The sequence below is a fragment of the Ixodes scapularis genome, unplaced genomic scaffold (genome assembly GCF_016920785.2).
Source record: "Ixodes scapularis isolate PalLabHiFi unplaced genomic scaffold, ASM1692078v2 PGA_scaffold2__306_contigs__length_199485367, whole genome shotgun sequence".
In the NCBI taxonomy this organism is placed as follows: Eukaryota; Metazoa; Arthropoda; class Arachnida; order Ixodida; family Ixodidae; genus Ixodes; species Ixodes scapularis.
In genome coordinates, this window is record NW_024609857.1 from 72,973,484 (window position 1) to 72,988,427 (window position 14,944).

The window sequence follows — 14,944 nt, forward strand, 5'->3', positions numbered from 1 at the left end:
CGCGCGGTTACGCCGACGGCGACGCCGACGCCGCTCAAGCTGGAAACGGGCGCCTAAGAGCTGCGCTCTAAAAACGGGTCGTGCGTTTAGAGTTTGAACGAGAGCTAGTTCGTGCGGAAAGCTGACCCAGAACCAGTGGAGGAGGCGCAGAACTCCACCTGAGAGAAGAGATTCTTAGCTTTTTGAGGATCATGAATAGCGTGTTGACACAAATGGCGTCGTCCGAACTGCTCGTACAAAGCTGGTTCGACGGTGTAAAAAATATCTTTGCGACATATGAGGTTCCTAAGCGTCTGAAGGGCTCGCTCTGCGACCTTACACAGGGCGTATGCGAGCGCTGGGAAATAGGTTGCCTTTCGGCGAACAAAGTGATTGCGGTACGGTTAAGGAGCAAGTCCTCCCAAAACTCAAACTGTCACGGGCCGAGTACAGGAGGCTTTTCCTCAAAGCCACCAGAATGGAACAAGAACCCTAAACTCAGTTTGCATCACGGCTCGAAAGCTAGATGAGCATTATGCTCGAAGTCGCTGGTTCGACTCTTTTGAGGACTTATGAGCAATAACGATATTTGACCGTATTAAAAATTCCTCGCCAGTCAACGTGCAGACCTATGTAACACTAAATGAGACTAAAAATGGCTTAAACCAATAAAAATGGCTGCGCTGGCCGACCGTTTTGAGAAGGGAGAACGATGCTAACATCGCAACAACCCCGGATACTCGAAAAACCGCGAGCATGAAAAGAAAAGATGGTCTAGTCCTGTCGGAAAAGAGCATGATAATGTGGGACCGAACTCAAAGCCGAACCAAGCAAGGGTAAAATGTTTCAATTGCAAGGATATCGGTCATTTTTCCCGAGACTGCCTCCGTAAATAGGCGCGGGACCGAGACTTGGAGAATAACCCAGTGGTGGGAAATGTCTCCACAAATCTGCAACCACGCGAACAAAAGGCGTCCCTGGACGCAACTGCGCTTCCCTTCTATCTGGAGGGCGTACGCGCTGAGCGGTGTAAAATAGGAGTAAAGTACGGTTCGAAGAGCATAAGCGCTGTTATCGATTCTGGAGCGGAGATTAGCGTAGTGCGTGAGGGGGTTGTACCCGAGTTAGAAGGGAAGTCTGGAAGGGCGACGTAGTCTGGAAGGGTGACACTGACCGGGGCCTTTGGGTACAGCGCGATGTTTTGCGGCATGTACCTTCCCACGCGCTATGTTGAGTACATCCCCCAGGGGTTCCAGTTTTATGTGCCGTCACCGATCGCCTGGTGGCCAGCATATACGTGCTCCTGACGCCTGACGACTACGACAACCTAACGTGGGGGTGCGGGGTGCTCGACCTCGAGTCGGTGGAGCCTGGGGCCTTTTTGTTGTTGCGCTCTTTGGACTCCCACGGCGACTAAGGAAAAGGAAGTAACGTAGGTGTGAATGAACGTATCTTAGCAACACCACGCATCAAGGAAACTCACCTTCTGACGCCGTTTTCGTCATCAGCGACTCCACCAATCACCATCCAAAGAGCGTTGTTGACGCCACTTAAGTGACGTCAACAACGCTCTTTGGATGTTGAGGACCAAGGAGAGAGAATTCAACAACGCTGTTTGGATGTTGAGGATGAAGGAGAGTGAATTCTCTCTCCTTGGTCGCCCTGGGAGTCAAAAAAGCGCAACATAGAGCCCCTGGAACCGAAGACGAGAAAGACAGAGAGGAAGCCCTTGAGGCGTCCGGTGGCTATGTTCCTGATGTCCAGGGCGACACCAGGGAGTGAATGTCATAAAAATCCCGCCAGCTCATGTAGAGCAGTGCGGGGAAATCCGCGGAATAGGAGTCAATCAAAGACTCCGAGCGCTACGGCCGGCGTCTATGCGGCTTCAAGATCAAGCCAAGGGGACCGTCGCCGGAGGCCAAACAGCACACCATGAATAGGCTAGGGATCGAAATCTCTTTCGATAAATGTAACCGGGTCCTATCTGGTGCGGTTCAAGTACACCAACTCCGAGTCACTCAAGGTGTCGAGGCGCAAGCAGGAGCTGCCAACGCAGCTGACAGACAGAAATGCAGATATCGTTCATTCCAAGAAGTCCATAATTGGCAGCGACTGCGAGAAAGAGTGACACCATGGTGACACAAAGGATCCTAGGCGGGACAAGGCGGACCCGACGCATGGGCACCCGAAGACATCGTCGTGTTCGCGGCATGGCGTATCTCAGGTCTCGGATGCCGTCATGAACATGCGACCGAGACCCAAGAGGAAGAGGCAACGCCGGATTAGCATTGCATTGTCCGATTTGGCGGCGACGCTACCTGCAAAGAGCGCCAATGGAAGCACGAGAAACGCCGCTTCCAAGAGAGGAAGCTGTCCTCGATGCTGAGAGGGGAAAAACTCCAAAACCCCATCTCAAGAAGCCAGGAACCCACAGCTCAAGTGCGAGCATGGAACCTGAAGTGGGCAATGACAAGCTCAGAACGACTGAAGGAGACTCGAGGTGGAAGCACGGCTCATCGTCCGTGCTTGGGCCAGGAATCAAGTCTGACGCGAAAATCTTGACAGATCTTCAAGACTGCGACTTCGAGCTGACACTCAAGTTCCTAGAGAACTTGAACAGTTGGAGTGAGGCCAAGAACAAACGGGGTGTGGGCTAATTTGCAAAAGTAGGACTTTCGAGGCAAAAATGAGTGACTGATTTGTCAAGCAATGGTTTTTTATCCATCGCATAGGCGAACCGAAGTTCGGGTTTGGAAATAAATTGTACATTTTAAAATTGCACTTTTCTTTTCTTTGTATGATTGGCCGGTTAGTGGCGCGTTTTTATGGAAGGTAGCCAGGCTTCTTTAGATGTTTCCGAGCGGAAATAAGTTCAAAAATAGCATGTGTTGCGCATACGGCTTTGCTTACCTAATATTTTTACAGCGGAGCTGTTAAAAGCTAGTTTCCCCAGGATCGTGTCCCCCGGAAAGAAATGTCGACACAAAACTCTGGTTTTCGCCGTCGCTCATAGATGGTGGTAGCTGCCCAAAGTGTTGTGTTTGCCGGTTGTCCGCTTGCCGTCGTCGCTCATAAATGGCGCAACCTTCTGAGCCCTTTCACGTCGGCTTGCCGACTTGCGGCCGGCAATACTTCATTCCCACCACAGTAGACCTCCTCTGGTCTTCCTTCTTCACCAAAGTGGAAGGATAAAAAGTTTTTTTTTTACATGCACGCTTCTGTCCATACGAAGCAAGCGTCAAGGCATTTTTGGTTTCAACGGGATCTTTAGAGCCTCGGCGGGCACATTCAAAATCACCTGACCACAACGTAATTGACAAATGTAGGACAAGCGGACACACTTTCGTTTTTTTTTTTTTTTTTTTAAGTAATAAAAGTAATATAGTTTTGGCCTTAAAATTGTACTCTTTGGGGATGTGCGAAGGTCAAGGTTAACGACAACCGTAATTCCCAAGGAGCAACGACATTAGCAGGGTTTCGGTTTCGTCTTTCTTTTCGTTGAGTGACGACTTTAAGTGACGCGGAGGTGGCTCGTGCAAAAGAAAAGGAGGACGAAAAGAGACGCACGCGGGGGAGCAACAACGTTGGTTGGAAAGCGGTCTGTGCTGTCCTGTAATTAGACGTTTGCTTTTATTTATCTCTCATAGACCTGTCATGTCATTTTTCTCATAAACATGTCGTGTCAGTCATTTTTTCTGACCGCCAAATCTACAAACCATTGGCGTTCTCAGTCATTGGGTTCCTGAGGCAATCAAATCAAGATAACCAATCTTCACTGCGACAATACGGGGAACTTGGCGCTAGTTTCCCAGAATCCAGTGACATTCGGGACTTTTAGCAAACCGTTACCGTGTTCCAGGCACCGCACTACCGGAGCCTTTTAAGCATGCTTTTAAGCGCGCGCTCGGGTGGTGTCATGAACGCGGAGCGCGTGCTTAAAAGCATGTTCCAAAGACTCCGGTGGTGTGTTACGCGAAACAAGGTAACGGTTTGCTAAAAGTCCCTATAAGCTGGGCGTCCTCATCCCGGCCTTTCCGTCATAGTGTTGCTGGAGTACTTTTCGCTATGATTGAACCCAACTTAAAAATGGTGGGAAACCACATGAGCTGGTTAGGAAACATAATGGTCTAAACCCTGAGACAAAAATATATAAAATAACAGACATGGCAGACGACACAAAATTTCAAACGCAGCAGAAACGTCTGACAGAGCTATGCTGTTGTTTAATCGATTTGTCAATTTGCTATCCAAACAGCTGTGCTTTTTCTTGTGTGTCTGTTTTTTGTGTGCATGTTGTCGAGCTCTGTAGAGGAGTAATTGTAGAACCGTGCGCTCTGACAGATGCCTTGTCCCTTGACGATTCGTGTCGACGATCCGTGCCGGCTTCCGGAAGACTGAAGTTGTCATTGGACTGCGCTCCGAACACGCTGAAAGTTGGCTTCCGCCGGCACCAAAAGTGCTGTGCTGTCATCTGACTTTGCGGAACCACAGTTGTTTCTAGTACTTGTGCTTCAAAGAATAGAGGAAGAGGGTGTTGGTGCGGGTCAAGAGTGAAGAACAAATAAACATATAAGACGAAGGCGACCTCAACCACATAGTCATTGTTGTCCGTCCCCCCTTTCTATGTATCTTCCTCATGTTTAACACATATATCTAAAACGTGTTATTGTGTTGTCTTCGTCTTACATGTTTATTCCATCGTGTTTTTGATGTTAGCATAGAAGTCTAAATGGTTCGCATCGCCCTCAGGCAAAAGGCGCAAAGTGTAGTCTAGCTCTGGTAGCGGGATATGATTTCTGCGGGAAATGATTTTTGCTTAGTCTTGTCACGTAGCTAAAATATTAAATTCAAATGCCATTCATTAATTAAGAAAACTATTGACCCTCAATCATAAACTTATCCGTTTAAAAAAATACAGTAAAATACTATACTTCGTTTCACCTGATGTTGTACCGCAGCGAAGGCTAGAAGCGCGAGCTCAAAGCGTTGGTAGCCGTTCTTAAGTCACGAGAGCTTGTGCCGGCGAGATGTGCCCCAGAGCAAGGAGCTCGCGCTTGTAGCCTTTCCTGCGGTACATCATAAGGTGAAACAGAGTGTAAGTGTTGCAAAAAGCGTGCACGTGCTTGCTCGCCGTAATAAACCTCTCTGTGAGAAGTAAGATTAGGGTGCCTACATGTTTCCGCCGTTATGCTGTTTAGGGTGGCGACAACGTTTGTGGTACCTGTTGCCGACAAACAAGTGTTGCCTATCTCGTTACCATGGCAACCTCCGCTGTTTTCGTCGACCATTTTGTCACACTCGCCGGTCGTGCGCTCGGACCACGCCGCTAATCCTCGTTAGGGTTAGGGAGCTATCACCGCTCTCGTTCCGACGGCAAGGTTTCGGCATTCAATGCCGGCATCTGGCGTTCCATTTTGTCGCGGGAACTCGCGTTTTGATAAAATCAACGCACACTTCCTGCTCGCAACTTGAAAATATGAAACACCCGAATAAAGAGAGCGACAGTCGCGAATACCGCCATCCCGCTGAGCCTCAGACTCCTCTTATGAACGGAAACGGAAGTGGCCTCACAGTGTTGCCGGTGTGTCGAGACCACAGAAACTCAACGTTGTGTACGTTTAGCGAAATAAGAAGTGGGAAAAAATGGCGGTGGGAGAGGATCTGGGAAAGGGTAACAAGAAGTTGGCGCCACCCTAAAGCGGAGCGGAAACATGTAGGCACCCTAAGTAGGATTATGTTATGTGTTTATGGTCATAAATATATATAAAAAAAACTGAGTGCAGTCACAACACTTGGTTCGGTGAATTGTGCTTATCAAAGTAAAAATTACTTCTAACGTCTCGTCGACTATGCAGCCTAACCTTGCATGGGACAAGGTGTCTAAAGAACCTCGCCCACGCATATTTTTTGCGCTGAGGTTCACGAACTCGAAACTGCGGACCAAATCCGATTGTTTTTCTTTAGATAGAAAAAATAGAAAAATGGAGGGCTTGAAATAAATTACCCACTTTAAACAAAAAAAGAACTGAAAAAAAAAATATATATACATGACTTTAAAAATGCACTCAAGCGCAGGTGACTCAAGGAACACAAGAATTATATAGAAACGTGAATAAACACACAAACTTACCTGTTTCGTTAAAAAAAAGCGTGGCAGGCAGCAAAACGTTTGCTTAACTACATTGCGTTTGCTCAGACCTATAACTTTTCTGGATATACGTTGAAAAATAACATCCCAATAAAATTAAAAAGCAAAGATGAGGGACTGAATTTCGAATGCTATTGGTCTTGTAAGACATTTCCCTTGCCTTTACGAGGCTTTCACGTACACTTGAGATAGTCCTCTAACATAATCAAAATGCATAGATTTATTTTGTAAGCCTTAGGACCTTGCATGTCTCCATAAAAACGAAATACTAAGACACACGTACAAAGTCCAGGACCAAGAATCGTACACGTTTCTCTGGCACAGCGAAATTGCTCGGAAAAATAAAGGAACTATTTGACTACGGAAATTCTGTCCGAATTTCTTCAAAGATGTATATAGCAGTTCGAGAGAGGTCAATGGAAATTGAAACTGCTTCCGAATTCCTACAGCCTCTTTCACTTCTGTTATCAAGCTCGGCCTATCGGCGGAACTGCATTACTCACTTCTTGACAGAAGCAATGTTCCGTAAAAGGCCTCCCCCCTCCTTCCCCACTTCCCCCGCCGGCACGTTTTAGCTTTCCGTTTCGCTAAAAACCGTCGTAATCTAAGGAATGCGCTTGTTATTCCTTCTAGCGTTCACGCCAAAACGCCGACATAGCGTGCTTTTGTTTGTTTTGTTATAAAGACCTTCTACTAGGCACTTTGTAAGCGAGGGACGCGGAGTCGCTCGGGCTTTGGCATTTATCGTACTCTGCACGCTTGATGATTCCTTTCTCTCGTGCCTTCTACTTTACTTTTGTTGTCTCGATATTTTTTGTTATCACTTTTCACTTTTCATGACGCAATACTTTTTCCTGCTCTCACACGAACGGGTGGTATAAAATTTATTAAGTTTGGACATGGAACAGCTTTGAGGCTTTTTTGGGCAACAATGAAGGCTTTGTCCGTGTTGGTTCGCCGGAAAAAGGATGCGCCAAATTTTGCGTTCAAGAGCACGCTATCTCATGAATAGCCACGCCTGTCCTGTTGCAATTCGTGCGTGCGTCTTGGCTGTTTGATGGATTTCGTTCACCGATGAGTTCTTAGAAAATTCGTGATAGTTTGTCATGCTTCTCAGTGTGCTCATAATGGCGTGCAATGGGAATCATAAAACATATTTTGACATCACTTTCGTCCCATTATTTGTGGCTACTTCGTCTTATACATCTACTAAGTGCATGCGTACAAAGATTATTATATTTTTATTCCCTCAAAAAAATAAAACGTGAGGAAACGACGGGACTTACTGGCCGAGAAGCGTTTTAGTAGAAGCACGCGGCTTCAGTGTGTAACATCGCCAACAAGAGCAAGACGCCGGTTCTAAGAAGAAACGCGATCAAGCAAGGAAGTGACTGATGGTTAAACAATGTCCTCGAACTAATATTTTTAGTTACATTTTTTTTTTTTTTTTTGTAACGTGTACTTTAATATTCTATCATTTAAGCGCGTGTTTCTGTTTGCTCGCGCCGGTGCAAATGCGAAACATATTACAGATAGCTCTTGCGATTTTCAAATTTTTAGAGTGCAGAAACTTTTTCTAATGCAAAATAGACTAACAAATAAATTTTGTATCGTCTTCTGCACGGAGGCTGAACCGAAATATGAATTTCACAAAATATGGTAGCGGGAGTGTTCAACGCGGCGGTCAGAAACACCAAATCACAACTTATTAAGCGATATCTTGAACGGATAGCCGTATTTTTGTAAAATAAGGATTCAGTTGAGTGAGAATCGCGACGTCGCGTTTCCTGCACAATCGTTGAGGAGGGGAGAAGAGAGGGGGGGGGGGGGGAATGGCCTTGCTTCCTTCTCTCTGCGCGTCCTCGCGGAGTCAAAGTGAGGAGAGGAGGAAACGAGAATCGTAACGTCACCGGCCTTTTTGTCCTTGTTCAAGCGTGCTCTCCTTTCACAAATATACGACCATCGGCTAGAGATATCGCTTTAGGAGTGATGCTTTCGGGTTTGTAGCGCCCCGCCTAGCGCTTCCGCGTTTGTTCTTTTCTGAAATCAAAATTATGATTCAGCCTTCCTTTATTGGGATCTTGGAACGATACCGGGTTGGAGTGTTCATGACTTTACACAGGCGTACTTGTCCTAGTCTGGCCCAAGTATACTCGCAGTTACCGCCACTGATTCAGAAGCGTTTTGGTCGCGGTAAATGTGCGAGGGTAAAAGGGGTCTATTTCGTTTAGTCTTGCCTACGCAAAGCTTGATGACGGAATTGTGGTGTCCAATTGAAGCCACTCGCCTGACGGCAGTCGAGCGCGGCTCACGGATTGGACACAAGAACTGCGTGAGCACTCGACTTCGGCTCGTAACAAACCTTGCCTCGGCGGACGCTCGGGTAGGGAATCGTGGTGCCCAACAACTGCGGTGTTAATATTAGCCGAACTTTAACAATGCCTGGAGCTCAGCACGTGTTTTCTACCTTGTCGCCCCCAAGGCGTGGCTATAATTAATGTTGGCGGCATAGGATAGGTAAAGCCCCTTCATATTTCAAAAGTAGCGCAAGGTGCGCCGATTCACGAGGCACGTCCAACATGCAGCCTTTGAGAAGGTCATGGTGGCACAGCGCAGCACTGAGCTAGATTTAAGACGTCATGTTCTTCCCAGAAGTGATGCGCGGCACGTGTCTCAAGCATTTCCACAACAATGAATGGCGCCACTTAGGCACCGAGCCACGTGGGGGCTTTTCTGGCTCCATTTTGAGGGGATGAACGATGGTCATATTTCTCGAATTTATTTGTCGACTGCCATTGCTTAAGAAAGAAAAACCAAGGCAAGTGTACCAGGTTATTAACGTTAGGGAGTGATTTTGAGTAGTATTTAGCGAGAGTAAAAAAATCGTTTAATACAGGGTTTCTGTAGTATCCGATGACCACTGCACGCGCTCTCTGGAAAAAAAAAATAGCAGAAAACAAAATGCCGCAGTAGCACTGTTCATGTTCAGAGCTGGTGCCTGGAGACGCGCTTTCACGCGCTCCTAGACAAGAAGGAAACAAACGCGTTCGGAACAAAATGGAGCGAAGTAAAAGCGATCGGAGAAAAACAGATGTCTGTTTTGATCGGAACGCGACGCCAATGCCCCACGACTTCACCGAGACGTGTCGCAGCTCTCGCTCTGACTCTACTGTGCATGAACTGAAGACTGACGAAATTTGTTTCTTATATGCACCCTCAATGAAACCACGGAAGACCATTGCTACAGGTGCACACTTAACTGCAGCTACGCTAAGCCACAGTTGCTATACAATACTTGCGGACAACATTCTGTGGCTATGCAGTCAAAGCTATGGGGGTAGGTGCGCTTGAGCATCTTGAGCACCCATCAAAGCACTGCACGCAAACCCTTCACTTCTTCTGAATTAGCTATCCGAGAGTATAGTGCGGTAACTGTGGTGACGCGTAGCAGCAGTTAAAGGTGAGTTAACTGCGGTCAGAAGGGCCGTGAAATGAATTTTGAGCAGAGGAAAAGAATTTTACATCTTTAGTTGGCCAAAAGAAAAAGGGTAGAAAGTCAAAAGCCAGTTCTTCAGTACGAACACTTGAAAATAAGCGGACTATTTCGTACCTCCTTTCCTATGAAAGCTCTCCGCCTTTCCACTGTGATACGTCCGCGGATCCCGAAACACGTCAGCTTACCCCAAAACACGTCATCCGACCCCAGCTCACGCATTGGACACGAGTGCTGCGTCACTCGGACGTATGCACTCGTCAACAATCAATCCGTCGACAAATATTTGGATTCGCGTTCGTGGCCAATGAGTGCCCTGACGGAACTTATCATCACTATCGAATGACACGCTCTATGGTGCACTTAAAAAGCACGGCGGAAGCTGGGAGTCATCGCTTCCGGTGCCAAAGCACGTCAAGACGACGTGATTTCTCAATTCGCTTTGTAAGTTGAGCATTAAAGGGGCGATGCAACAATTTTTGTACTTTGCACAAATACCGCTTAGAACAGATCCCTGACGTTAATGACCTATGAAACACGCGTTCGTTTTTTGCTTCACTCAATAGAAGTCCCAGAAAAAAATTAAAGAAAAACGAGCAGCGTTCACTCCCTCAACTCGCAGCCAGAACAAGCGGCCACGCAATCTGGAGCCGATTATATGCCGCCAATGTTGATCATAGCCACGCGCTGGGGTTGGCAAAGCACAGGACACGCGCTGAGTTCAAGACATTGTTATGGCTCGGCTATTGTCGTCGTTGCAGCGATTGGACGCGGGCGACTGCCCGAATGCTTCTCGGGCTAGTAATTATCACGAGCCCAAATCGAGTGCCCACGCAGGGCTCGGGTCCAATTTATGAACCGCATTCAAATATCGTCACTTGGGTGTTCTGCGATCCCCACGTTACGTCATCAAGTTTTGCAAAGGAGAGATTGAACGAAAATAATTGCTTTTGTCCTTGAAATTTCACCGCAACAAAGGAGTTTCTTGGCCAGTGCCGTTGCGTGCGAGTATCCTTGAGTCCCACTATGGTGCCTGGAACGCGTCTCCGACTGGTGTGTTTACCGCGGCCAAAAAAGTGATCCCTCGATTTCCGCCTGATGACGTCATAAAAGTGTCATGCTGTCACCGGTCGCGACCCTGGCGGCGTTTGAACAGTTGTGGTCTAAATGGCAGACGCCTGTTCTGCTGCAGGTCGCTGTCCACTGTTACAGTTCACGGAAGTTAGAGCAGCCGGAAGTTGGGACGCCTAAAGGGAGAACATGACGACGGCGACACTCGCGTTCGCTCGTGCTTTTTGCCAGCATTTCTACGGCCAACCGCCAGGATCGCGACAGGCAACAGCATGACACTCGCGTTCGCTCGTGCTTTTTGCCAGCATTTCTACGGCCAACCGCCAGGATCGCGACAGGCAACAGCATGACACTCGCGTCATTTGTTGCCACATTGGGACCACTTTTGATGTATGGGCGGGATAGGGCGCTAAACACACCAGTCGAAGACGCGATCGAGGCACCATAGTCCCACTAGTGCCAGTAAGCTCGTGTATTGGCCTCGAGATCGAAATAGAGGTGGCGCTACGGTCGCGCTATCATCATCATCAAAGCGGGGATAGGAGAACGGCCGCCCCTTAGGCTCTCCACGTTCGCGCGCGAGACGGCGTAGATTCTTGCGTTTATTTTGTCGCATACTATCGGTGGTAAAACAATTCTAGCGGAAAAGGATGCGGTACTGTTTGGTGCTTCAGTGAAGATCGAATCGTTTTGCCAGCGTGAGGCCTAAATTTATATAATCGCTTCTGTGAGTGCGTTGTCTGCTCTAGGCAGACATTGGAAACCATGGATCACGACTGATGCTTGTCTCTGGCTGAACTGGAATATTCATGTTAAATATTTGTTTCTTCTGAAATGGGTGTATCGGGTTATCAACGTGGGAATTAAAAAAAACAATAAATTCCAACCCAGATAACATAATACTGGTACTGTGGGCTGTGAAATCGCAGCTTCTATGCTGTTTTTTAACTTCTAGCTTTTCCAGTAATATAATTATTTAAAAAGAAGATAAGTTAGCGCTGTATTGGAAATTACTATGCTATTGAGTTCCTCTGCCCTTTTACTGTGCCATAGTGTGGGTAAGTTTTTTTTGGAGTCTGAACAAATCTATTGCGTTGCGATGAGGAGGGTGTGTCTCTTCTACTTAAGATCTCGGGGCTATGTTCGACAAATGTTTCGTGTCTCCTAAAAAGAAACGGAAGTGACAGAAGTGACGATATCGCCTCTGATTGGTTAGAGGCTCAAATGACGAAAGTTCATTCTTTCGTCATTTGAGCTTCTAACCAATCAGACGGGATATCGTCACTTCTGTCACTTACGTTTCTTTTTAGGAGAAACGAAATATTTGTCGAACATAGCCACCCTGCAAACTGCACGATTGGCAGGACAACTGAAACAAGTGAAACAAACTGTTCTAATATATCTGCAGTGACTGTAATAAACGGGTGCAACCGAGCAACGCAGCGATGTTACTGTTATTAAATGCTTTTCTCGGTAGTGTGGGTTCACCCGCTTCAATTTTGTTGGCGAGAGCCGCGGATGTCAAGAGGCTAATACTATAAATTTTCTTGCATCAAACACAGTAGACTCTGCAACCCCAACAGACTACGCGCACCACGACACAGACAGCATCGGCCGCACTGATACTCTTTTACTGATGAGGGCTCGACCTTCACGAGAGTTTGCGATCACCCTCTGCTTTCACCTAGCGTATATCGGGACTGGGCAGTTCATCGATTAACTTTCAAATTATTCAAGTAATGCTTTGATTGCAGTTTTTTTTTTTGTTTTTTTTTGCCGGTTAATTGGAGTTTTGTGCTGGAGAAAGTCAACAAGGAGTAAAAAATGCCTGCTTTATAATTTCTGACGTCTTTATTTCTTTTATGACAGGCTTGCACGGTAAACTACTTCAGCGTGCTTGTCATTTCACCGAGGGTGATTATACCGTTTAAATAATAATTTAAAAAATATTTCACTTTAAGAGGCCTCCCGTGTTCATATTTCTGTAGGAGTCACAACGTGAAGTTTAGAATGGGAATGCAATATGTCATTTATGACATAGTAAAACCAGTAAAAAAATGCGGTTTTAACGCCTTTCACGCATATTACCGGCGAAAAGTCAACATACAGATTTACGGATTGATTGTCTATTAAAATATAGCGATCAGTCGGGTTAATTTTCTAATCAAACCACAGACCGACTGAACATTCAATGCTTTATGGAAGCCACGGTTTGTGCGAGATAAAAATACGTGGGGCCAGCGATTGTATACAAACCAACGCACTAAAATTATGGAAGGTTCCGACTTAATAATAATCGCTTTGCTGAATTTCTACGCATGAGAAACGATACACTACAATCATAGGTTTATCGCCAGAAGCAGTCGGTATTCCCCCGCCATTGACATTCGCCACTTGTGCATCGAGTTGTCCCGAGGGAAAGTTATCCCACAGCGCAGGGGTGGCCAGAGGGACATGGGGTTACAGCCGCAGACAAAACTACAAAAGTTCAGAAAGCCGCAGGAAAAAGCAGAGAGGGGAGGGGGGTGTACCTTTAACGAGAAACGATGTGGCGTGAGCAGTCCTTTCCAAAGGGGACAACTATAATTGTCGACTACAACAAATTACACCAGGCAAACCTTTTGCTCATCCGCTAAGCAAAAATAAATGCATGCTTCACTAGCCAGCCACGACCCCTGACGCCCGTTATGTGTATACGGCTCGAAATGTTTCTAATAAAAAAAACAGGGTCACTGGACACGTTTGTGTCAAACAAACAGTGCAGTCGTATGTGGTGGTCACCAGACTTATACGAAACATGCGAACTGCGAACTATCTCATGAAAGAGCTATCTTGTCACGCTTGATCAAGCTTTATTTCGTGCTCACGACGAGAGGCTGTTTCAATCTTGTCCTGAGTAGCCACAAAACTTGACCAAGCTCGCCAGTCTAGTGTTCCCATGTAATAACGCACAGTTCCCATGTTGCTTACAAGTTTGGTGACCACTGCACGTAGTGTGGTGCAAATCTGCAAAAACTCCGAGTTTTCTTTTTTTTTTTTAGAGCTTTTTTGTTTTGTTTTGGGGACACACGGGGGGAGGGAGGGCACGCTTACCAGGAAGCCGCGAGGCGCACTTGGAGCCTCGAAGAGCCGCATATGGCTCACGAGTCGCAGTTGGGCCACCACTGCCATAGGGTGACGGAAGCATCCAGTCTAGTGGCATCTAAGAAACGTTGTAGTAACTAGAAGACCTCACAAGTAGAGGGAAAAAGAAAATTGACACCATAGGGACAGTATAAGTAGGCAAATCCGCGTAAAACTACCTAATATATTCGTGTTTTATTATTAGTCACATTCTATTATATTATTAATCACATTCTATTATATTATTAGTCACATTCTATTATATTATTAGTCACATTCTATTATAATATGGTAGTTTTGTTTGACAGTGTCGGTGTAGCCTCCTTTTTTTTAAATTTAAAAGGTGTCACTTCGCACAGAACTAATGGTGCACGTTGGTCGGCGCCAGTGTAAAATAAACAATCAGAATCAAGAATATGAAAATAGTAATAGCCACTATCACCCCCCTTCCACCCCGCCACACCCCTCCCCCCCCCCCCCCCCCCCCCGAAAAAAAAAAGAAAAAAAAATTGTACTACAACTTACAAGGACCACCGAATAATCGCTTCAGAACAGCGTAGATTATTTCAGTAGGATCACGATGCAGCTAATGATCCATATAAATTGAGCCTCCTGAGACATTTTCACAGTGCGGTAGCTGCTAGATAGCGCAAAAAGTTGTCCAGGCCTAACTCTTACATCCAAGCGGTTGAGGTAACGAGTTTTTGTGTGTGATGCCTCGAAACTTCAATAAACTTTTCCGAATTTCAGAGTTCGAAAATATCGCATTACCTCGGAATGTAAACGTGCATTAGGGCATTTAATTCGAGAATTCTTTATTTTTTTTTTCGTTTCCTTGTAGAAGAGAATACCAAGGTTGCTCTGCAATGAGCAAACCAGCACCCGTTGCACGAAAAAAATTTGATTTTGTTAACAATTTACGAGCCCAGGAAGCGAAGGCGTTTTGGCTGACAGTGGCGAATTTCCACGACTCTAGATTAACTCTCTTCCAATCCGGCCAAACATTCAACACAGAACCGCAGCAGAACGACCAGGCACTAAAGTTTTGTTTATGACTTCGTCCCAAGGAGCAGAGCCAATACGGCCTCTTTGCGTTGGCCACATCAACCGGCTTCCCGAACGGCGGTCTT

At 46.4% G+C, this 14,944-nt stretch overlaps 1 protein-coding gene and 1 pseudogene across 1 annotated transcript in view; both read left to right on the plus strand.

The window, feature by feature from the left end:
- The first annotated feature begins 1,175 nt into the window (after positions 1-1,175).
- LOC121836529 lies at positions 1,176-2,222 on the plus strand (annotated as a pseudogene).
- Positions 2,223-2,426: 204 nt separating this feature from the next.
- The window catches only part of LOC8024287 (glutamate receptor ionotropic, kainate 2), a 326,542-nt gene continuing 314,024 nt past the window's right edge, over positions 2,427-14,944 (plus strand). The window contains exon 1 of the mRNA XM_042291446.1: positions 2,427-2,625. Coding sequence (XP_042147380.1) covers positions 2,427-2,625 — 199 coding nt within the window. The remainder of the gene's footprint in view (positions 2,626-14,944) is intronic.